General features: G+C 43.9%; 1 protein-coding gene across 2 annotated transcripts in view; it reads right to left on the reverse strand.

Moving 5' to 3' along the window:
• MKRN2 (makorin ring finger protein 2) overlaps positions 1-23839 on the reverse strand; it is a 25123-nt gene extending 1284 nt beyond the window's left edge. The window contains exons 1-8 of one of the 2 annotated variants that reach the window (XM_029917293.1): positions 23720-23839; positions 11871-11999; positions 10489-10670; positions 9027-9334; positions 7646-7860; positions 5262-5372; positions 509-653; positions 187-325 (exon numbers count right to left, since the gene is read on the reverse strand). In XM_029917293.1, the coding sequence (XP_029773153.1) occupies positions 188-325; positions 509-653; positions 5262-5372; positions 7646-7860; positions 9027-9334; positions 10489-10670; positions 11871-11999; positions 23720-23745 (1254 nt within the window). In that variant the 5' untranslated portion in view covers positions 23746-23839 and the 3' untranslated portion in view covers position 187. Of the gene's footprint in view, positions 1-97; positions 326-508; positions 654-5261; positions 5373-7645; positions 7861-9026; positions 9335-10488; positions 10671-11870; positions 12000-23719 lie in introns of those variants that run through there. The other variant, XM_029917292.1, reaches the window with a different exon arrangement.
• Between the last annotated feature and the right edge of the window lie 1734 nt (positions 23840-25573).

The raw sequence follows: 25573 nt of genomic DNA on the forward strand, positions 1-25573 counted from the left end.
TGGGTTACTTTATCCTTCACTCCTCCCATGGCTGTGATAAAGGAGTGGGGGAGACCGAGGTAGGCACACCCCACTCAAAACCAAGCAACACACCACCTCAGGTCACAGTGAAGGATGTTCCGCACACCCTAGCTTGGGGGAATGCTGGGCTGGTAGAGCCCACGATGCAGGGTTAACCGTCTACTCCTTAGGGTTCTGACGACTCCACTCCAGACAGGTGCATGAAGAGGTCCCCAAGCTCTGTCATGTCGACATCTTCAGTACTGGGGACATGCCGGCTTTCTCGGTTCTCAATGAAATCCCAGAGTCGCACTGAGTTGAAGAACTGCAAAAAGAGCCAGCAAACATGTCTGGTTGTTACTAATGGTAACGTGAGGGCCAGATGCTCTATTTTCCTTTTGCTTATTACCCCATTCCCAGCTGCCAAAGCTATCATAGAAGGGGCCAGGAGCAGTACCTGGAAATGCCACCATGTAAGTGTCCTTGACAGAGACAGCAAAGTCCTTACCCTCACAGTGCCCTCAGAACTGAGCTGCTTCCGAGGTTTCTCAGGCTCTGCCAGCCGCCCGTCAGGGTAAGCATGGCGGTAAAGGCATTTGTTTCCAAACGGGCAGGTCCCTTTGCCTTGCTCAAAGTATTTGCAAGCTTTTTTCCTGAAAAGCAGAAAGAAAAAGTCAAGAGGACAGTGGAAAGCCTGGGCCCCAGAAGAACCAAGGTCTTCCTCCATCCCTGCCCGCGATGCCAGACCTAAGTGAGCCTTACTTTACAGGTGGAGAAACTGAGGCTCAGGACCCTGATTTCCAAGCTGGATTTTACGCCACTGTGACATGTGGCCTCACACGGAACTGACCTTGCCTGGGGGACTCCACTGTTCGGAGCCTGCAGTGTTCCAAAACGGCCTTTGAGGGAGGACAGGCCTGAGGGCTCCTCTGAGCCGGTTGTCTGGGCTCCAAGGTTCTGAAGCTGGGCTACTTGCCTCAGCTCAGCATTCCAAGAGGAGCACCACCCAGGGAATTTCCCTTCCTCCTAGCCAGCAATGATGTCAAGTGACCCCAGGGGCCTGGACTTAGGAGGCACAGGAAAAGCAGTGAAGTTACGGGTCTCATTCCAATTTTCCTTGGTCCCCACCCTCTGTCTGCATCTAGAGCAGGGCTTAACTCTGTGGACCCCTTCTCAGGACAATGTTTTGTAAAAACGGATATAATAAAACGCATAGGTTCTGCCACCTCCGCCTCACCCCCCGAGATTCCACTCCAGTCTGTCTGTCCCTGTACGTCCTACGGCATCCTCTACACACCTCTTTCAACCCCAGGACCACTGCTCCCCAGACAGAACATTTGTACCATTCTATACCCATCACCCCACTCCGTCCTCCCCTTCCTACACACACAGCTGTTCATGCTTCATGGCTCAGGGTCCCCATGCTGCTTTCCCTGATGATCCCAGGAAGATCCAAGTGTTTTCTCTGTTGTGAGATGTGGCTTGGGCCTCTCATTAAGAATGTCACCAGAAAGCATGCACTGATACTGCCCATTTGCAATTTCCATTGAAATTACCTTACAAATCTCTACATGTCCTCCATTGGTGCTTAGCTTGAAGGTGCCTGGCCTGTAGCAGGTGCACATTAAATGTGTGTGGGACACACAAAAAACACTACCATCAATAGAAACTAAGGCCAAGAAAGACCCAAAGAGCAAGAACATGAGAATTTCCAAACTCCAGCCCAGCTGCTTCCTGCCATCCAGCCCTTCCACCTGGGCCACTCCTGCCCTCTGGTGGACACATAATAGCACATGGCGGGGGGAGACCCGTAAACCAGGAAAACGACAAGCTTTTAGTAACTGACAACCTAAAGGAACCATTAAAAAAAAAAAAAAGTGACATCCAGTGCCGTGTAGTTCAGCCAGGCACACTTCTACCAGAGCCGAGCCTCTTGCAGGTCACTACCAATACAATTTTTTTAAACACGTGAAGGCAGGAGGAGGATCCTTCAAGAAATTTGGCAAGAGGGAAGTTATCTTTGTTTTTAAGTAGCTTTTAGCCTCAAGCAGGCCAGTGTTGGGTATCTAAAACTCCAGGGTCAAATCCAGTCTCTTGGGCCTGAAGAACCAACAAAGAGTTAGAGGAAACCACCCACCCACTGGAAAGTGAGGAAGCAAAATCCCACACAGAAACAGACATGACAGAGAGCAGGCCGAATACTATGTATTAACTCAGCACAAACGCTGGCCTCACCCTCAGTGCAACAGGCTCACAGCAACTTAGCCAAGGACAAAAAGGAAAAACCAAACCGAGATTAGAAATGTTGCCCAAGGATCGCCTGGGTGGCTCAATTAAGTGTCTTTGGCTCAGGTCATGATCTCATGGTCCGTGTTGGCCTCCGTGCTGCCAGTGTGGAGGCTGCTTGGGATTCTTGCTCTCTCTTCGATCTCTGCCCCTCCCCCACTTCCATGCTCTTTTTTTCCGCTGTCAAAATAAACAAACTTAAAAAATGTTGCCCAAGACCTGGAGTTTAAACACTTTACTTGCAATATAAAAACACTTTAAAACACTTTATTGTCTGACCTAAGACAATCCAGAGTCTCTACAAAGTAACACTGGCAGTGTTAAGGCTATGATCCAAAATGATTCAACATATGAAGTATCAGGAAAATGCAATCCAGAAACCAACTTCAAGATGACAAGGAGTTCAAAGCAGCTACTACTGGAGATGAACAGACAGGAAAAAAAAAAAACTGGAAAAAGGGGCACCTGGGTGGCTCAGTCAGTTAAGTATCTGACTTCAGCCCAGGTCATGATCTCACAGTTCATGAGTTCAAGCCCCATGTCAGACTCTGTGCTGACAGCTTGGAGCCTGCTTGGATTCTGTGTCTGTCTCTCTCTCTGCCCTTTCCCTTCTCACACTGTTTTCTCTCTCGCTCAAACATGAACGGACCCCAACCCTCATTGGGGTAATATCCAAAAGTCTACGTGTAATTAAGAGTCCCAGAAGAAGAAATGGCAGGGAGAAAATTTGATGGCCAAAATTTGCCAAATCAAAACCTTCACATTCAGAGAAAAAATACATAGTACAATATGAAGAAAACCACTCCCAGACAAAAGAGCAAACTGTTGAAAACCAAGATAATGAGACACTCTTGAAAGCAACCCTAGAAAAATGACCTATTAAATATGAATGACCACTGACTTCTCAGAAATTAGAGGCCAGAATATAGTGGAAAAACATTTGCAAAGTAGTAAAAGAAAATAAACTATTAACCCAGAATTGTATTAACTGCCAGGAGGAGACAAAGATGATATAGGACCGATCAGAACAATACATTCAATGAAAATGCCCTTTAAGGATGAAAAGAAATGCTATTTCTGCTAAAAAGAAAACTAAAAATTCATTACCAACAGACCAACAAATGTTAAAAGCAGTTTTTGAGGCTCAAGGGAAATTATACTAACTGGAAAGAATTATAAACCGAATCAAAGAGCACTTGAAATAATAAATACCTGAGTAAATATAAACATTTTTTACTCTTAAAAAAAATCATCTGCCTTTCTATACACTAAATGAACTACCAAAAAGTAAAATTAAGAAAACAACCCCATTTACAACTGCATCAAAAAGAATAAAATACCGAGGCCTAAATTTAGCAGAGGTGGTGAAACAGACTTGCACCCTGAAAACTATCAAGACACAACAAAAGAAATAAAAGGCACAGATAAATGGCAAGTATCCCATGCTCATGGATTGGAAGGATGCTGTTAAAATGTACATCTACACTACCCAAAGTAATCTGCAGATGGAAAGCAACCCCTATCAAAATTATAATGACACTTTTCACAGAAATAGGACAAACAACGCAAAATCTGTATGGAACCACTAAAGACCCCAAATACCCACTTCAAGCTGTATTAGAAAAGCCAGTAATCCAAACAGTTTAATACTAGCGTTAAAACAGATACAGAGTTCAGTGAAACAATACAGGGCCCAGAAATAAGCCTACGCATATATGGCCAATTTATTGATTACGACAAAAGAGCCAGGGATATTCAAAGGGGAAAGGACAAGCTCTTCAGTAAAAGGTGATGGGGAAACCCGATCACTATCTTACACCATACACAAAAATCAGCTCAAAACTGATTGAAGACTTGAAGGTAGGAAGCCCTGAAGTCATAAAAACTTCCTAGAAGGAAACATAGGGGGTCAGCTCCTTGACATTTACCTTATTTAGCAATGTTCTTTGTGGATTTGCCACCAAAAACAAAGGCAACAAAAGCAAAAATAAACACGTGGGACTACATGAAACTAAAAAGGTTCTGCACAGCAAAGGAAACCAAACAAAATGAAAAGGCAACCTACTGAATGGGATAAAATATTATAAAGAACTCCTATAAGCGCAAAAACCACCACCACATTCCACTCAAAAATCGGCAAGGGAACTGAATATTTTCACCAAAGAAGACATACCAGTGTTCAACAGACACATGGACAGGGGCTTGACCTTATTAATCATTAGGGAAATGCATATCACAACCACGATAAGATACCACCTCATGCCTGCTAGAAAAGATATCTATCTACTTCTATGTTTGCTGTAACGTTATTCACAACAGCCAAGATACAGAAACAACCCATGTCTGTCAACAGACAAACGGATAAAGAAGATGTGGAATATACATAAAATAGTTATTATTCAGCCACGAAGAAGAAGGATATCCTGCCATTTGTGACAATACAAATGGACCTGGAGGGCATTACGCTAAGCGAAATAAACCAGACCAAAAAAACCATAAATGCTGTATAATATCACTTATATGTGAAATCTAAAACAAACCCAAACAAATGAAAACAGTCAAACTCAGTAAAACAGTGGTTCCCAGGGGTTAAGGGCTGGGGTAAATAAGGAATGGTTGGTAAAAAAGTACAAACTTTCAGCTGTACAATGAATAACTATCTCGTGTAAAACATGGTTTTATAGTTGATAATACTGTAAAACTGAAATTTGCTAAGAGTAGAACGTAGACATTTTCACTCAAATGAAACAAAAGGGTAACAGGTGTGTTATAATTAACTGGATGGGGGAGTATCCTTTCATGATATGTATGAACTCACCATGACGACCCTTTAAATATCTTAAAAACATGTTAATTTTACCTCAAAGCTGAAATTTTTAAAAACTTACATTACCACCTGTGGGATTTGAAGGTACGTAAATATAGTGCATTTGCCAGACAGGCACAGGGATCATGCCTGAACTCAAAGTACTTACCCCACTCCCTGTTTGAAAGCTTCAATCAACTCGTTCTTTTTATTCTGATCTTCTACCCAGTACACACTGGGAATTACAAACTCTGATATCACACGGCATTCTGGACAAGACCTGAAATGAGCATCAGGTTAGTATGGGAAAGATGAAGTTACAAACCCTGTGTGCACTGCACGGCCAACCCCCTTGCTCAAGTGCATGACCCGCTCCAGATGTTTTCCTACCCCAAATCCCAAAAAGTGCCATCACAGTCAGAACCTGATTTAATATTTTTTTCAAGTTTTTATTTAAATTACATTTAACCTATAGTATACTATTAGCTTCAGGTGTAGAACCTTACTTACTGTTAGAAACATACTCTTCTCAACAATAAAAAGACGACCCAATTTTGGGATGCCCAGCTGGTTCAGTCAGTAGAGCACATGACTTTTGATTTTGTAAGCTGTGAGTTCAAGCCCCATGTTGGGGAAGAGATTACTTAAAAACAAAATCTTTCCCAAACAAACCCAATTTTAAAATGGACAAAAGCTTTGAGTAGGCATTTCTCCAAAATGGCCAAAAAGCACAGAAAAAAATGCTCAGTATCATTAGCTATCAGGGAAATGCAAATCAGAACCTTAAGACATCACACTTCATACCCACCAGGATAGCTAAACTCAGAAATACAGGGGCACCTGGGGAGCTCTGTCGGTTAAGCATCTAACTCTTGATTTTCACTCAGGTCATGATCTCATGGTTCGTGAGTTCAAGCCCCATATCCCACTGCTTGGGATTCTCAGTCACCCCTCTTCTCTGTTCCTTACCTGCTCGTGCTCCCTTTCTCAAAAATGAATAAACTTAAATAAATCAGAAATGCAGACAGTAACAAGTGATGAGGTGGGGACAAGTAGAACCCTCATCTGCTGCCGGCCAGCGTGGCCACTGTGGAAGGCAGTCCGGCAGTTCCTCAACATGCTCAACAGTTATCACAGGACCCAGCAACCCCACTGCTGGCTATCTATCCAAAAGAAATAAAAACACGCCCACACAACAACTTGCATGTGAATATTCATAGCAACATTATTCACTATAACCCGGAGATGGAAACCATCCAAATGCCTGTCAACTGACTGAATAAACAAAATGTGGATGTCCACACCATGCAGTGCTATTGGGCCATGAAGAGGAATGAAGCGCTGGCAAATGTGCAAAACGAGTGAATTCTGAAAACATGCTGAGTGAAAGAAGCTGCAGAGAGAGGCTGCGTACCGCTGGGCTCCGTTTACAGTGAATGTCCAGAACAGGCAAATGCACAGGACGAAAGGAGCAGGGAGAAAGTGGGCAGGGAACGCAAACACTGGTTTCTTTTTGGGATGATGAAAATGTTTTGTTTCGTTTTGTTTTTTTAAAGCTTGTTTATTTTGGGAGAGAAAGAGAAAGCCCTTGAGGGGGGGTGGCGGGGCGGGGGGCGGGGGGGGGGGGGGGGGGGGGGGGGGGGGGGGGGGGGGGGGGGGGGGGGGGGGGGGGAGGCAGAGAGAGAAGGGGAGAGAGAATCCCAAGCGGGCTCTGCCCGGTCAGCACAGAGCCCAATGCAGGGCTCAAACCCATGAACTATGAGATCATGACCTGAGCCGAAACCAAGAGTTGGATGCCTGACTGAGCCACCCAGGTGCCCTGGGATGATGAAAATGTTCTAAAATTATATTCAAGTAATGGTTGTACAACTGTGAAGATACTAAAAGCCACTCAACTGCACACTTTTATTTCAATAAACCTGTTGTTATTGTACCACACAAATGTGTGACTTCAGGCAATTTACTTGATATCACTAAACCCCAGTTTTCTTATCTGTAAAAGGCAATGATGTTCACTGGGTCTGAGAGAATTATGATTAATGTGTGTGAAGAGTTTTTAACGGTACACAACACACTTTTCAATATGAGTAAGTTCTTCCGCGGTCCCTCTGCAGAATTTAAGAATCCTATGTTGTTTTCTGTCAATTAACAGAAAGCGGGGGGAAAGGATCCTGTGTGTCAGACACTATATGAAATGTGTTAGATGCATTATTCCATTTATTCCTCAACCCTATTTTACATATGAAAAAAAGTTTGAAAAGGTCAAGAGGTAATCAGCCTAAGGCCAAACAGGGGTCAAACAGGTCAGTGCCATTAACCCCTTCTCACACAGCCAATCCATGCTGAGTGTCCCCAGACCCTGAAGGTGGGCAGGAGGGCTTGGGTTCAAGAAGGCTACCTGGTGTGCCAGGGCCCTGCAGTCAGGGGCTACGATTCACACTAGTTATCTTCACCCTGGAGGACAAGGGAGGGATGAAGAGCGGATAGAAGGCCACAAATCTAATAAAAACTTTCTTTGCCACATCCACAGCTAAGACCCCCAACTAAACTTACTTAATGATTGGGTTCTCAAACTGCTTGGCACACCTCCACTGCCGGATGCAGGACAGGCAGTACGTGTGATTGCAGTTGGAGAGAATCCCGAACCTCCTCTCAGAAGCAGACGCCTTCTCAAGGACCACTTCCATGCAGATACTGCACACTTTGTCCTGACTTGCTTGGAAGGCAAAGGCCTTTTCCATCTCGTGTTCGAATGTGGACATGCAGATCTGAAGTATGGGAGAGAGAAGAGGGAAACTTATTAGGTTCTGGGTTGCTGGGGAGCAGCTGCGGCCACTCTGCCACTGACGTGCCCATCAGGTAAGATTGGGAAGGAACGCACACTGCCCAGCGGCCCCCATGTTCAGGACACAAAGCGCTCTCGGGCAACAATGACTTCAAACCATCACTGGCCTAGCCCCTTGCTTTCCTAGCATGTTATGGTCACTCCCAGTTTAGAGCTGAGACCGTGGAGGTCCCAAAAGATTAGAGGACCAATGTGGGATCACAGGGACCCTGATCTCCTGGCTCTTCTGGGCGCTGCTTTCCCCACTCTGAACCACACCAATAGGAAAATGCTGAATACTCCTTGACTTGAAACATCAGGCCGGTAGTCCAGAGTCAGAGGGAAGCAGCACCACTTCTCAAGAGAACAAGTTATTTAATGAACTTACTCATTCAGTAAGGCGAGGCTGAACACCTCCCGTGTGAAGCACTGTGTATCAAGCATGAGAGCCAACGCAGAGTATGAAGACCTAGGCTCTGCCCTTGGGAGCTCATGGTGGACACAGACGGGAGACAAACCAACAAGTACAGGACAAAGACCTCAACTAACCTGGGTGCAGAGGAAAGCTCTAATTCTGTGCTCCCCTGACCATCCCTGGGAAGACAAGGGAGAGTGGCAGCACCCCCCGTCCCCCCGCCTTCACACACCATGGCCTGCTCGTTCTCACAAGCTCTCAACACTGTCGCTGTGGGCTCCTCTCTGTCTTAGCCACCTTTACACTGAGCACAGAGCCTAGCGTGAGGCAGCGCCTCCATGAACTCTGGGGACCTAATGACCTGAAAGGTCCCTTCCAATACTTGGCTCTTCAAATTCCCTAGAACTCAGCCTGGCTGGACCCCAGCCACAAAGATATGTAAACCTGGGGTGGGGGAGGAGAGAGGGAGAGAGAGAGGTCTTCTAATGCTTCTTCCCTTTTTCTTTATTCTAAATAATCAGAAACTGTCAAAATGGCAAGAGGAAAAAGGACTTGAAAATAGGAGATATATATGCCAGGCACACACTGTGGATTATTATTGGCAGGAAGATGCTTACAGGAATACCAACAATTTTGTCACTTAGCTCATTTCAAATTTCTTAAAATGAGCTCATGCAAAAACTTGGCAATTTTACCTTCTCGTGAGCTTTCCTTTGCTCTGGGTCAAAGGGGTGCAGGACTCGTAACCTACAGATGTCACACACTTCACCATGCAGGTAGACACAAGCGTCCCCGAATCGGCACTCGCCCGCAGCCGCGTAGGGGCACAGCTGCTGCTCGCTGCTGCTGTAGGAGCTGCCAGCTTCTAAGCTGTCAAGGCCACTCCTGATCGCATCGAGGTAGGAATGCGGCTTCACCTCTGGGCTGCTCTGGGGGTCGCTGCAGCCTCCGGGATTACTCAACACACTCGGGCAAGTCTTCTCCTCAGCCATGCCGGACAGATCTGAAGACAGAACACACAGCACACACAGAAATAAAAACTAGCCCAACCTCTCTGGTAAGCACTTAGTCAAAACCTAACAAACTAAGTAACTCTGACCTTGGGAAGTCCACTCTTTGGATCATACCAAAAAAAAAAAAAAAAAGGCCAAGAGGAAAAAATAGAAGGAATTGTATAAATTGTTCTTGGTGACATTCCTGCAATCAAGACTTTTTGAAAAAGGAAAAAACATTAATTGGCAACACAGGAAAAGAGCAAAATGGACCATGATATACGTACAAAAAGGAACACTAAAGTTGCAGTTCAAAAATGACAAGTCTGGAAATGTCAACCGTGGACCAGTTAACACTAAAAACAATAATGAGAAATTTTTTTTTTAAACACCAAAATAGAAGCCAAATGGAATTTAGAATGAAGTCAGTTGAACACAGTGCTTTCCTCTATATTAGTAAAGTTATCTATCATTTTAAAGTGAACTAGAATGAAAATCTAGATTGACCTCTGGGTCCCAAAGCCAGTGCTGACTCCCCTATGGCCCCTTCTCACACCAGGAGCTGGACCTTCGTGCTGCATGCGCTTCTCGGCTTTTCAGAGATGACATGTTTAATTAGCTCAATTACTTGTTGGTTTCGGATGCAGTCTACCTATCTGTGCCACACAATTCCAAGAACTAGAAATCCCTTCACTTGTTGAGGACCAGCCAATAAAAATAGCTTTTATGGTTTGTAGCCTAATTCCTCCACAAACTCCAATATACTATTCTAGTACCGAAGTTGTAACCTAAAACACCAAACACTGGCTGAGCATAAGAACTAAAACTATGAACTGACCTGGAAATAAAACAATGAAACATGCTCTTTATCAAAATATGTAGCTCTGAAAGCTTCTCAGAATTGGGGAACCACCCCATGCAGACTGCAGTTAAAAACTGACAAAAGGTCACTCTCATGTCTTGTCAGGCTGAACTTGGCAATCAGCCCAACCTGAGGCCCACTGCATCATCTGAACGCTCTGCAGCCAAATGAAGCGGATCTCAGGACAGTGCTGGCATCCACCTCGAACAGCTTGGAGGGACCAGGCTAGGAGCCCTCTGACAAGAGAAGGCCAGAAAGAAGCATCACAAACAAACAAGACTGCTTTTCACTCTGCTCACTTACTTCGGTCTCGAAGTACCAGTGTTCTCTTTTCACGTTTCCCAGGCTCGTGTAAGTTAGTTTTCACAATAGATGCAGTGAGGTCAGAAGCAGGGTGAGGACTGTGGAAACTCGGGGAGGGCATGCTGTGGGGCACGGTGCCCACAGCACCACCAGCTGCAGCAGAAGGCCTCGTGTGATCGTATCTAAACAAAACACATAGCAAACACATTAGGGACACACTACCTGCATACGGAACATCTTTCTTCTCCATTTGTGGAGGTGGAGAATGAGACCATCATTTCCCATATTTTAAATTATAAAAGGCTTGGAGGGCCTGGGTGACTCAGTTGGTTTTGGCTCAGGTCATGATCTCACGGTTCGTGAGATTGAGCCCTACATCGGGCTCTGTGCTCACAGCAAAGAGCCTACTTAGGATTCTCCCTCCCCATCTCTCTCTGCCCCCCTACCTGCTCATGCTGTCTCTCTCTCAAAAATAAATAAAAATGTGAATGATGGCCAATATGATAGCCGAACAGGCCTTTCCTGGACTGTCTCTCTGGGTGCCCACTGGTAGGCAACTTCCACTACCCTCTAGGCAGCACAGGAAAGAATGGATCAGCTCTTCACCATAAAAGCACGTGAACTGGCTTTTGGAATTTTTTTCTGTTTAGAATTCACAAAACTTGGGGCGCCTGGATGGCTCAGTCGGTGAAGCATCCGGCTTTGGCTCAGGTCGGATCTCACGGTTCGTGGGTTCGAGCCCCGCGTTGGGCTCTGTGCTGACAGCTCAGAGCCTGGAGCCTGTTTCAGATTCTGCATCTCCCTCTCTCTCTGACCCTCTCCTGCTTGCACTGTCTCTCTCTGTCTCTCAAAAATAAATAAAAAGCATTAAAAAAAAAAAAGAATTCACAAAACTTGCCTACAGATGTGAGTGGGAAAAAGGCAGACTCTATATGCACATACGTGTTCACTGCAGGGGTACTCAGAGCAAATAAAAACCCAAAACAGTAAACCACTTAAATATTTGAGAGAGGAATAGTGAATAAAATGATGGTATATTAACATTATGAAACATAAAATTTCATTTAGGAAATAAAGTAGCAGCTGAGAAAAAAACCTGACATGTTGGGGGGCTGGGAGGCGGGGCAAGAGATACATACTTTGAGTGCAATTTTATAACCAGAGACCCATAAGAGTAAGGCCTGAAAAGTGGTTTTCAAAAATTACAATTATTTTTAGGGTAGTAAAATTGAGATTTCAAAATGATTTGCCATACTTTTTCTTGTCCTATTACTTTCAAATTAAATTTTCCCCCTTATCGGTACCCATGCTCCAGATGGAGAGTCTGAGTCCCTGACGGTATTTAACTTGGGAGAAGAGCGGGGAGGAGCGGCGGGCCTTGCCTGCAACGAGCCCCGTAGGCGCAGCAGCCCTTCTGGTAGTACTTGCAGACGGTGGACGGCTTGCTGTTTGCCAGGTCGTGGGAGAACAGGCACTGGCTTCCTTCCCGACACACACCATGCATAAAATACCTGAAGAGACAAGCAGAGGATGAAAACTTTTAGAAGCTTTCTAAAACTTTATAGTAAGATCCCCATATTCTTGCGCCCAGCATAAAAATGCTGATTATGTATGTATTATGTACCAAGGCTCTAGCAGGCACTGGAGATGTCCATATTTCCTGGATTCTAGGACAGTGGTTTTGGATGCACAACTAATTCAATGAGATTTCTGGAAGGAAAACACTCCCATAAATTTGTTTTCAGATAAGCTTCTTGATTTGAAGTGCTGCATACATAAATGTGAGCCTCAAAACTGAGAAAATACTCTGAAAAACTGTTCTCTCTGTTCTCATGGGACTTAAAGGGTATGGCTGTAACAGAATCGAAGACCTGCGCCCAAGATCCAGTCCTGCCACCTATGAGCAAGCCATAAAACCAACTTCCCTATGCCTCATTACTTCCACCTGTAAAATGAAAATTATACTTACTTTACTGGGTTGTGGCAAGGATCATGTAAGAGAGTGTAGCACCAAAAGACATATATAAGATGTTCCACTGAGATGTCTAATTCTGGTCCTGAAGAAATAAGTGGGAAGCATTCTAATTCTGTCTGGCCACAGTACACAGTCCTGGCTGAATACTCACCAAACAGTTGAGAGACCCCAAAAGAACATGCCTTGGTAATAAGGGTAAAGAGTTTGAAAGTAAAGAGCATTAAAAAAAACCTTTTTTTGATATTTATTCTTTATTTTTGAGGGGGAGAGAGACACAGTGTAAGTGGGGGAGTGGCGGAGAGAGGGAGACACAGAATCCGAAGCAGGCTCCAGGATCCAAGCTGTCAGCACAAAGCCTGATGCAGGGCTCGAACCTACGAACCATGAGATCATAACCTGAGCCACCCAGGTGCCCCATGAGTGTTGCAGACACTAATGAAGCTTATAAACAAACCTCAAAAGGATCAAGCTGACAGCAAATAACTATTAGACAAAATCTACTTTAACAGTCTTTGAAGGAAGACCATAAAATCCAAATGCTCAAAAACACAATGGCATCCAATAAAAAGTTACTAGACATGCCACAAAGCAGACAAATGTGACCCATAATCAAGGAGAAAAATTAGTCAATAACAGGAATGACAGATGCTGGAATCAATAGACAAGGACTTTAAAAACAATGATCATAAATATCTTCAATTATGCTGAGTATGAAGAGAAATGGAAGATATAAAAAAGAATTAAATGGAAGATATAAAAAAGAATTAAAATGGAACTTCTGGAAGTGAAAACTACAATATCTGAAACACAAATTACACTGCATGAACTTACTCTAAATTAGAGACTACAAGGAACATTTCAGAAGTCCTGAAGAAAGAGCAATAGCACCTATTCAAACTGAAGCAGAGAGAGGAAGAAGGACAGATTTTTGCTTCTAGCTATGAAGGAGTATGGGACTTGCCCTCTAATTAAAAAAAAAAAAAAAAAAAAAAACTAGAAAGAACAAAATATAGGAAGCAACTGCTCTGTGACAGTGACAAAAGGCAACATAAGACTGGTCCTTGAGCTAAGGGAAACCAGGGAGGTAAGCCCTGTGCAGCCTGGCTTCCAGCTGAGAGGAGGTGAACCCCAAGCACAGCATAGCAGTCTGGCTGAGCTAAACAAAAACAGACTGGAGTTCCAGGAGGCTGAGGGGAGCTCTTTAAAGAACTTGTAAAGAGTCACATACACATGATCAATTGACTTTTGATAAATGTGTCTGGGTAATTCAATGGGGGAAAGAATGGTCTTTTCAACAAATAATGCTGGACCCAGTATCCACATGGAACAAAATGAAATTGAAATATTATGCGTCTGCTGATGTGACCCAATATGAATTAAGTATACAACACAGCCTGTGATACATTCTAGCCAAAAAAATTTAACTTGAATCCAATACAACTCCAGATCTACCTCTCAGTTTGTAGGAAATGCAGGGGCTTGAAACAAGCTAACAGCCATCAAGAGAGAGCAATCAGATAAATACCAAAGAAGAGGTGGTATGTGGGCCAGGATAATGAGTAGGGAGAACCTGAGTTTGGAAAAACAGTTTGGTGGGTTTTTTTAAGCTTAAATTTACCATATGACTCAATAATTCCACTCTTGGCTGTTAACACAAGAAAAAGAAAAACCTATGTTTACACGAATACTTGTACATGAATGTTAATATAAGCATCATTCATAATGGCCAGAAAGTGTACACTTTTACAATTCCATCAACTGGTGAATAGATAAGCAAAATGTAATACATCCATACAATAATTGTTTGGCAATAGGAAGGAATGAAGTACTGACCCATGCTATAACATTGGTGACCCTCAAACACATTAGGATAAGTGAAATAACCCAAACACAAAAGACCACATGTTGTATGATTCTACTTATGCACAATGTCAGGAAAAGGGGAAAGGTGCCTGCTGGCTCAGTTGGTAGAGCATGTGACTTTTTTTTTTTTATTAAGAAAAATTTTTAAACATTTATTTATTTTTGAGAGACAGAGATAGAGCACCAGCAGGGGAGGCGCAGAGAGAGTGGGAGACACAGAATCCCAGGCAGGCTCCAGGCCCTGAACTGCCAGCACAGAGCCTGACGCAGGGCTCAAACCCATGAATTGCAAGATCATGACCTAAGCCAAAGCTGGATGCTTAACCGAATGAGCCACCCAAGTGCCCCAACAGAGCGTGTGACTCTTGATCTTGGGGTCATGAGTTCAAGCCCTATCCTGGGCACAGAGCTTAATTTTTTTAAAAGGTGGGGGGTGCAAATCCATTGGGACAAAAGTAGGTAAGTGGTTCCCTAGGCTGGGAAGAGGGGAAATGAGGACCGACTGCAAATGGGCACAAGGGGTAATTTTGGGGTGATGAAAATGTTCTAAAATTTAATTGTGGTGCTGTAAAACTCTAAATTTACTAAAAATCACTGACACAAGTACACTTAAAATGGGTGAATTTTATGGTATGTAAATTATACTTCCATATAGTAATTAAGAACCATTTTAAAAGGAGGGAGCTGTGCTAGGTTAGAAGACATTACATACGGTACATAAGAACCAGATGCAAGGTCTAGTCCATGATTATATTCTGGTTTGAACAAATTACATGTAAAAGACATGTTTAGAACAAATGGGGAAATGTGATTATGAACTGGGTATAAGATAAAATGAAAACTTATGGACATGGAAAGTTGAAGATTATTAACAAAAAAGCAGACTATAAAACAGCATTTACAGGGGCAACTGAGTGGCTCAGTCGGTTAAGCATCCGACAGTGGCTTAGATTGTAATCTCGCAGTTGGTGAGATTGAGCCCTGCATCAGGCTCTGTGCTGCGCATGGAGCCTGCTTGGGATTCTCCTTCCCTCCCTTTCTGTCCTCCCTGCACCCTCAAAATAAACAAATAAGACTTTAAAAAACAATCTAGAAAGATATATAATAGCATATTTTTTTAATGTTTATTTTTGAGAGAGAGAGAGAGAGACAGACAGACACAGAATCTGAAGCAGGCTCCAGGCTCTGAGCTGTTAGCACAGAGCCCTATGCCGGGCTCGAACTCATGAACTGTGAGATCATGACCTTAGCCGAAGTCGAATGGTCAACCCGCTGAGCCACCCAGGTGCCCTGATATAGAATAGAATATTGAGAGGCAATCCTTGTGGGTAAAGTATATGTATTTCCGTATTTTTCCTGATCTGTTACGTTCTAACATTTCTACCATGAACATCTGCTGCTTTTATGATAATAAATGGTTATTTTAGTTTTAAAAACATACACACTGGCCAGGGTATGTTTAAAAAAAAAATGCTCAGTACAGAACCTATCTCACAGTAAGTACCCCCAAAGTTCAGCTCTTATTAAAGTCCAGTAAAGAACAATGACATTCAACCTGAGTTATAAAAGTGACCTGTGCCTTATCAGAAAGCATGCAGAGTGCTGAGAAGAAACACACCATGAGCTGAGAGAGGGCAACATCCCAGAGGTCAGGCCCAAGCAGAGTCCGCAAAGCGGTAGGGATGCCAGTGGCGGCGAGGAAAGAACAGCAAGAAAAATGCACAGAAGGGAGGCACTGTGGGCATCGTTGAACTGTGCTCCAAGTTACCCCCCGTCAGGTGAGACGCTGATGAGTGCATCGCAAACAAGAGTTAACAGGTGGCCCGTCGTCAACTTAGGAAATGGCACAGTCTAGTCTTTTTCAGAGATTTACAACAGAGAGTAGCAGAGGGAAGGTTCTGAGACTTCTGTCATGAAGAAAACTTTACAGGCATACTCTGCTTTATAGTGCTTTGCAGATACTGTATTTTACAAACTGAAGGTCTGTGGCAACCCTGCTTCGAGCAAGTCTATTGGTGCCATTTTCCAACAGCATTTACTCACATCTGTCTGTGTCACATTTTGATAATTTGTGTAACACCTTAAACTTTTTCATTATTGTTAGTTATGGTGATCTGTGACCAGTGACCTTTGATGTTGCTACTGTAATTGTGCACCATGTCCATATAAGATGGGGACATTTAATCAACTAATGGGTGTGTTCTGACTGCTCCACCAACAGGCTGTTCTCCATCTCTCTCCCTTTCTTTGGGTGGCTCCCTATTTCCTGACACACAGTTTTGAAGTCAGGCCAATTAATAAACCTACAGTGGCCTCTAAGCATTCAATAGAAATGAAGACTTACAGGTCTCTGACTTTACATTAAAAGCTAGAAATGGGGGTGCGTGGGTGGCTCAGTCTGTTAAGCGGCTGGCTTCAGCTCAGGTCATGATCTCACAATTCGTGGGTTGGAGCCCCGCGTCAGGCTGTGTGCTTACAGCTCAGAGCCTGGAGCCTGCTTCAGATTCTGTGTCTCCCTCTCTCTCTGACCCTCCCCTGCTTGCGCTCTGTCTCTCAAAAATAAATAAACATTAAAAAAAAAAAAGTAGAGCCTGAAGATGGGACTCAGTGGCTGCAATCTTATGATAAAACTTAAAAACAGATGAGAAGCTGCTTCTTATAGGACGAGCAAACAAAGTGATTTTGTGAGATCTGCTCCTGGTGGAGATGCCGTGACGACTGCTGAAATGACTGTTAACAAAGGATTTAGAATGTTACGTAAACCTAGTTGGTAAAGCAGCAGCACAGTTTGAAAGGATGGGCTCCCAATTTTTAAAGAAGTGATGCTGTGGGTAAAATTACATGCTACAGGAAAATGGTTTATGAAAAAGAGAGTCAATGGGACAAATTTCATTTTTGAAATGAAACGCTTAACCAACTGAGCCACCCAGGCGCCCCTCCTAGAAGTATTTTTAAATTAAGATATGTGCATGGTGTTTTAGACATAATGCTATTGCACATTTTAAACACTACAGGATAAACATAACTTTCACAGGCACTGGGAAACCCAAAAAGTTCATCTGACTCACTTGATTCCAAAATTCGCTGCACTGCAGTGGCCTGGAACCAAACATGCACAATTTCTGGGGCATGCTTGTACAGTAACTATACACAGCCTTTCCCGGGCCTCTTTCAGAAAAAGCTACTGCAGCTGTAGGATGGAAGACAGATCTGGAGATGGCTGAAAGTGCAGGAGGAACCTGTTAGGAGCTTTCTCTGTGAACCCATGCTTAACTTATTAAAAAAAAAAACAAAAACCAAAAAAACATGTTCTGGAGAATTTCAAACGTATGTATACAAAAGTAAACCAAATGGCAGAATGAACCCTCAAGATGTCCCAGCATCAGCTTCCATGTTATCAACTCACAGCCAATCTGGGTTTTACACATTTCCTTCCTCTTCTGTACGATTTTCACAATTTATCTTTTTTAGAGAGGGTTAAAAACTCAGGTGCCTCTTGAATAAAGACGTTTGGGCAAGGAGGGCTCTTCCTCCCTCTGAATGAGTATATTATAATAAATACATGAAATGTGAAAAAAATTACCAAAGATCTACTGAACAGTACTATCAATACTAGCCCGTTCACTTCAATAACTCAGTTAACGCCAGCAATACTAGGTGTATTATAATCCACTACACCCATGATGCAAGTAGGGAAGCTGAGGCTCGGAGACCAGCGAGGACTTACAGAAGGTCAAATTGCTAGGAAGAGGTCCCCAGCTCCAGTTCTTCCCGGACAGCCCTAACCTTTTCCTACCTAAAATTAATTTCCCTGTCACTTTGCCTTTACCCGTGCCGTGGCCCCTGTCAAACACACGGTAGCCCATCTTTCACTGCACTGAATTGTTATAAGCCACCTTCCTTCGTGGACCAACCCAAGATGACTTCTCACCACTCCAGCCTACTGTGCACTTTCCCTCCTTCAATCTCGAAGACTCCACTAGTGGTAGCCACAGTATGTTGCTCCCCAGCCTGAGGCCTCTGACCCGAGAGAGCTAGTGCTCTTAAACACACAGTCAGAAACATCTGAATGAAGAAAGCCTGGGAATAACTTCAGGAAGGCACAGCTGGAACGTCACGAAATGCAACTGAACACAGAAAGCCTAAACCTAACCAATTACATAGCTCTGCCTGGACTTGAGAAAGGCTTGGCAACAGAAGGAAGGCAATGGCTGTAAGGTAGGTCAGAAGGCCCAAGAGGGCAAGACTGCCCTTTCCAGAGAAGGGATGCCAAAGAACACTAGTGACAGTTCCTGCTGCACATCAGCCTCTGCTGACAGGCCTGGGAGGCGGCCTCAGCTGGAAGCCACACGATCGGAAGACCTTCCACCCCTCCTTGTTCACTAAACATACTTCCAACTTTCCTCACCTGTTCATCTCCCCAGAAGCAGAGGAAATATTGACTAGGCCCACCTGACAGTTCCTTTTCTCCGAGGAAAATGGGAAAAGGGCATCTAGTTTTTAGGTCTCTTCTTGAGTTTGGCTAGAAGGAGTCATCTCTAAGTTCACCAACAGAATCAAATTTCTGAGCCTACACACACTGAGTCCTGTGGATCTTTCTAGCCAAACTTGGAATGTACAGATCCTGGACAGAAAAGTATATTACATTTCTAAAATATTTCAAAATTCTTTTGAGAAATGCTACAAGGCTACATTATTTCAACAGTCCTAAAATATAGCAATCTTAGATCTTTGGAAGTATAAAAGTTAAAAAAAATTCAGCACCAAGAGCCAACTATGAATGACAAAGAGTTATCATGATTAGTAAACTCATAAATACTGGAAGAACACAGGCTCAAAGTGGCTATATAAATAGGTCCACAAAAAATAAGATGTAATAAATACTTTTTTAAAAGTTTCCTTTGGAGAAACTAAAGAAGATGAAAGAAAAAAAAGAAAAAGAAAAAGAAAAAGGTGAGAAGGAGACTCCCAGAGGTTCTCTACCAAATACTGTTTGTTAAGCAGGCATACAAAAAGACAGATTCTTGGTGGTCCTTTTATAATTCTACCACCTCCCGTAAGTCCTCTTCAGACAACCTGCCTTCCAAACCCTGCTCATTCACTATTTTGCCCATTAAGAAAACACTTAGCCATCAACGAGAGCTTCTAGTTAGTTTTATCCCTTATAAACCAGTGACTTCATGCAAGGCACTTCACTTCTTTAAGTGACTGAGATTTAAACAGCTTCAAAAATAACTTCTAGACCACCATCAGTGCAGTGCCTTCAAGGGGAGCATAAAATAACGGTTATGTAAGAAATGAATCCAGCCCAGTCCTATTTTTGTAGCCTATGTCATCATTTCCACTACCCAGTGACAAACAGAAAAACTAGTCTGAACACATCCTGCCTGTCCTCTGAGACATCTTGTCATCTGCTTAGAGCTATCCCTCCCCATCTATGTTATAAGCTTAATCCAGGCCTCTTTCATTTCACCTTGTAATTAATTTCCAATTGTTCAATTTTATTCTTCCTAGAGAGAAGACTGAGACATGAACTAAGGTGGGGAGTATGGGGGGGAGGTGAGTAGTATGAGGGGGCAATGCAAAGCTGGAGGCTCAGAGTAGGGAGATTTCTGGGGAGGAGGCAAAATTCCAAAAGCGTCTGTTATCCTTGGTGACCGCGTAGGACTGTAGCTATTGTATGTTGCAAAGGACGGGGCGCCTGGGTGGCTCAGTCAGTTAAGCGTCCGACTCCGATTCAGGTCAACATCTCGCGGTTTGTAGGTTTGAGTCCTGCATCAGGCTCTGTCCTGACAGCTCAGACTCTGGAGCCTGCTTTGGATTCTAACTCTCCCTTTCTCTCTGCCCCTCCCCTCCTCAGGCTCTGCCTCTCTCTGTCTCTCAAAAATAAACAAAACAAAACAAAAAAATATGTTACAAAGGACACCAGGTTCACTTCTAGCCACAGAACTACTAGCAATTGAGGACTTAGCCAAACAGAATCAATCTAGTTTCTTACATGCCTTTCAATGGTGCGTATCTCTAGCAAAATGCTTCTGCAGATCACATCAGAGTACATGAGTAATCTGCATTCTCAGTGTCACTTTTCTTGACATTTCCTTACATATTTTCATGGCTGTACTGCATGTGATAACAGATCCACTGAGGGGCAAAGGGGTTAATGCTGGGCCTGGTGGTAGGCCTGAAATAAATGTATGAGGGGTAGGGATGAAGTACAGTGTAGTGCTTAACAGTGTGAAATCAGAGCTTGCTATATGACCATGAGCAAGTTACTGGAAATTTCCAAGCCACAATTTCCCCAAGCATAATATAACAATTGTACTCCAAAGACTGCAGTGACAGACTACTCTGAGGTTTGACTGAGACAATGCAGGTAAGGGCTTAGCCTACCACACAAGACACACTCTATGACACTTTGTTGTTACTGTCCCTTAGTCAATGCTGCCGTTAGGCATTACCATCTCCATTTTACAGATGGGTTAGTTGTGGCAGGGTGGTACCAGGATCAGAATCCAGAAGGGCCCAACTCCAGAACTCCAGCTCTTCTACCGCTTACTGGCTGACAAGGTCCCTCATGTTTTGTCATTCCAAGCTTGATGTTCTAAGGAAACAAATTCTAGGTCTCTGCCCAGCGAGGATAAGACAAAGGGACTTCTACCGCAAGAGAAGAAAAGAAAGTGGTTACCAAGCTATCATAAAGGCCTGCAGCAGGACTTCAAAAACAGTCTGGAAGACATGGGGAAATGAGTTAGCATGAAGAATCAGCAAAAATAATTCCCTGCTTGGAGACTGTGGATAGAGTGGCCTGGGGAGAAATCAGGAGAGGAGACTGACAGCACAACTGTGAGCAGACAAGCGACAAACATATGGAGTGTCTTTGTCATTAAATTTAGGAATCCTAGCATTTCAACACCCATCTCTTTGAGACATCTGCATATCAGAATAGAGGCGAAACTTACACTGTCCTGCCGCTTTTCAGAATATATTACATTCCACAGTCAGGAAAACAAAGCAAAAAACAAAAACAAAAAACCACTTTGCAGCCTCAGGTAAATCAAAAACAGCTGAGCACCCTGTTAAGGCCTGGCCTCCAAAATAAATCCTATCTTGCACCTTTCCTGTGAGTTACCAATGTCTGGAGATAAGACTTTAGTAAATAAGATAAGGTGAGAGAAGCTTTTCCACCACGAACTAATGTGAACTTGGTACTCTAGGTAATACTGCAGTTTCTTTTCATTTGAGTGTGTTCTGTTTTTTTATTTGGTGAGGCAGTCCTTGTGAGACCTGACTCCCTTACACTGTTTTGCAAGTAAACTTCTTTTACTTTCTATATATTTTTGCATGCATTTTCCTCACCCAGGCGCATATGAAAAGCTTTAAAAATTCCCCCAGTGAAGAAACTTTATCATCTCCCAAACTTATTTGGGGGCCATCTGGTCAATGAGAGCATGGGCTCTAGATGCCACACCTGGGCCACATACGCGCTGAATGACCGGGGGCAATCACTTCAGTGCAGAGGCGTGGTCCCACAGTCTGGAACAGTGAGGGTTGCTGGGTTCCACGCAGCCGCACACGGTCGAGCACCTAGCGCGTGGTAAGGACCCCACCAAACATCAGTACTTAAACAGAAGTGATCCCTGTCCAACATTCCAACCCACTCTTGAGTTTATACGCAGCAACATCCTGGGGCGCCTGGGTGGCTCAGTTGGTTAAGCGTCCGACTTTGGCTCAGCTCATGATCTTGTGGTTCCTAAGTTCAAGCCCCGTGTCGGGCCCTGAGATGTCAGCACAGAGCTGCTTCAGATTCTGTGTCTCCCTCTCTCTCTGTAACCTCCTTCATTCATGCTCTGCCTCTCTCTCAAAAATAAATAATGAAACATTAAAAAAAAAAAAAGGCAGCAACATCCTGCAGGATGCTCCTGTTAAATTAAATTAAAGCTTTCAGGTTACGCCATCTCTCAGTGCAGAGGGTAAAAAAACAAGATGATCCTGATTTCAGTTTTTGCTCCTGCATTCAGATGTGAAGTTAGGGGTAAGCTCGAAGTCCTTATCTGTAAAACTAGATACTATACAGAGTTAAGATTCAACTATAAAGCATTACATAAATGTGTACTCTTTTGTGGACACATCTTAGGAGTCACCAGAATCTGCTGTCCAATTACACAAAACACTTGCTTCATGCAAATAAAAATAAACACAAACGGGTCTTCACAAAAGATGTTTACACAAATAACCTAGTAAAATTATTTTCTGGAGACACTACGTGCACATTTCTGACAACTGCTTCTTACAAGCCATGGGCCTTGGATAAACTGGCCGAACAGTTAATATATATTAATACTAACAGAAATCTTTTTACATAGTCCCTTCTCAATTATTCGTAATTAAGAAATAACAACATAGATGATAATTAAATAAACGGTTCATTACATAATCCAACTACGCAACTGATGGGGGGGTGGGGGAGGGCAATGTTTCCTACACACTCAAACCAATTACTAAAATAAAATGTGTACTTTGCAAGTATCGGTCCGAGACTAGGAACCCAGGTCTGGTAAGCCCCAAGTTCACCAAGGCACGAGGGTGTTACACAACCAAGCTCTTTCTGCTTCACAGGAGCAGACGCAGTGTAGCATCCGGCATTGAATTCTCTACATTATCCATCCATTACCGTAGTGTTTCTCCACGTAAATGGGTGTCTCAGTAAGAGTATCCCTTAATCTCTCTCAGTCTGAATTTCCCGTGTTGTAAAATGGGAATCATATCTCCCTGGTAGTGTTACTGTGAAGTCTAGGTACAATGAATATTGAGCACTTGTGATACCCGACATTATTATTTCCCGCACAATTCTTATTTGCTGACTGTCTGCAAGTTTACGCTGCAGAGATCTTAAAATCTTGGTAAAGGAAGACCACATTTGGGACCCCAGCTCCTTCTACGCCCTCATCATCTATCAACAACCTATTCCTGCGTGGTATCGCCATCTGCAAACGACCACTTAGCGCCCCTTCGCCCAACTCCAAATCTCCTTTTCCAGCTAAACTCAAAGTTCCAAGAGCCCCACCCCCACCCTCAGGCCTCCGAGCGCAGCACAACCCTGGCTAGCTCTTCCTTCCAAGCCCACAGGCCCCCGCGCTGGCCCGGCGTCTCAGCCCCAACACACAGCCATACACCTACACGCCGGGTGCCCGGCTCCCGCCGCAGTGCGAGCTCCGCCCAGAAAAGACGGACTGCGATCAGCTGAGCAACTTTTCAAGAATCCGCTGAGCCTCAGTTTCCTTGGTAGCGGGGCTGGGGTGTACCGGCCACCCAGGGACCGGCGCAGGGTTTGGAGGGGGGGGTGGGTGACGGGAAAACGAAGGGGCCCGTCACTCCCAGACTCGGCGCACTGACCTGCAAGTGACCTGCTTGGTGCTCATGGTGATCTGGCTTGAAGGCCCTCGTCGCGTCGCTGCTTCTCTCTCTCTCGCCGCCGCCGCCGCAGCCTCGGCCCTGCCCCTCCCGCGCGGCCGCGTCACTCCGGCGCACGCCAGCGCACTCCGCCCCTCCCGTGTGGCATCTCTGTAGCGCCGGCGGAAACCTCACCACCGTCACAATTGGTTCCGCCTAAGGGCTGAGGCTGGGACCTCTCATCAAAGTGCTCCGGGTCAGGCGCGGGCCCTGGCTATCATCCTAGTCTTCCCAGTCTTATACCTGCTGTCGGTTTCTACGGGTCTGCCCTCCGTGGATTCCTTAGAATCGCCTTATTCCTCACGAAGCCAAGCTCCCAGCCCTCCAATGCGCGCCTAAATTCCAAATGCGCCTTCGAACCCAAACTTGCACTCCCTAGGCCCCCGTCTCAGGGCCTGCCTCGACTGTTCCTGCCAGACCTCGACTCCCACGTAAAGAATTCCTTTCCTCCCTCCCAGTTGCCCTTTTCCAAGATATCTACTCCCACCCCAAGTTTTCTATTTCCCACTCCCCCGCCTCTGGCTTTTTGTCTTCCATTTCCTATGATGGAAACCCAAAAAGATATTCGTGACACTTCCCTCTGGTTCTTTATATCTGCAGATCCTGCTCCCACACCTCTCTCCAATGCATCCTCTTGATGTGGACAGAAGAGGATGGGGGTTGTTGGGGGTTCAGGAGTCAAGAAAGAATTCTTGAGACATCTTTGGTGCAAAAAAAGAGGTTTTATTAAAGCTTGAGGATAGGACCCATGGTCAGGAAGAGCTGCTCCAGGATCATGAGGAGTGACTATGTGCCTTCAAGTTGGGAGGGAGTTAGGGATAGTGTAAGTCTCTAAGGAATTTGGAAGCAAGGTTTCCAGAACCTTGAGGGGCAAGCTATGAGGAAAAGGTCATTTTACTACTGTCTAGTAAAACCTTAGGATCTTGGAGGGGCTGGATAATGTTAAGCTAAAATGGCCCTTTCGCCCTGAGCAAGGTATTAACATCAAGGCAGTTGAGTTCCTGTCTCTCTGCCTATCTCGATGACTTGTAAATAGGGGAGAAATTTAATTTTTTTCTTTTGCCTTTGTTCTACACATCACTCTCTCCATTTCCGTCTTCATGGTTCCATTCCAAACAACCATTATTTCTTGCCTAGATCCGTGCCATAGCTTCTTACCTGGTTTTTCTCCTTATGCTCCCTCCCTCTTCCAGTAGGTGATCACCCAGAACATTTTAAAAACATAAATAGGATTATGTCACTCACCTTTAATCCTGTCAATGGTTTCCCATTGCTTTTATTTTTTTTTCTTTTTAAAAATTTTAAACATTGAGAAATAACAGACTAAAGTGCACAAAACACCTCTATGCCTCTATAAATTTTTTACATGTGTATACACTCATGAACTCATCACCAGATCAAGATGAAGAACATTACCTAAAGGGCTCACTTATGCCCCTTCCTGGTCAATACCTCCAAAAGGTAACTGTTCTCATCTGTCCCCACAAATTAGTTTCAATTGTTCTTGACCTTGATATAAGTGATATAACTCAATATGTACTCTTTTGTCTTCATTTGACCAATATTATGTTTATGTGATCTATCCATACTGTTATATATAGCCATATGTTATTCTTTTACTTTGATGTAAAAATATTAAATCTTCTAATGAATATACAAGGTATATAATTCCAATTATTCAGAATTTTTTTGAAATTCTCTTAGAAATTCTGGGAGTATATTGGAAAATTTATAGTTTTCAGTGTATAGGTATTCAACAATTATTAGATTTACTCCTAGGTATCTAGATGAGGGTTT

The sequence above is a fragment of the Suricata suricatta genome, chromosome 12 (assembly GCF_006229205.1).
Source record: "Suricata suricatta isolate VVHF042 chromosome 12, meerkat_22Aug2017_6uvM2_HiC, whole genome shotgun sequence".
In the NCBI taxonomy this organism is placed as follows: Eukaryota; Metazoa; Chordata; class Mammalia; order Carnivora; family Herpestidae; genus Suricata; species Suricata suricatta.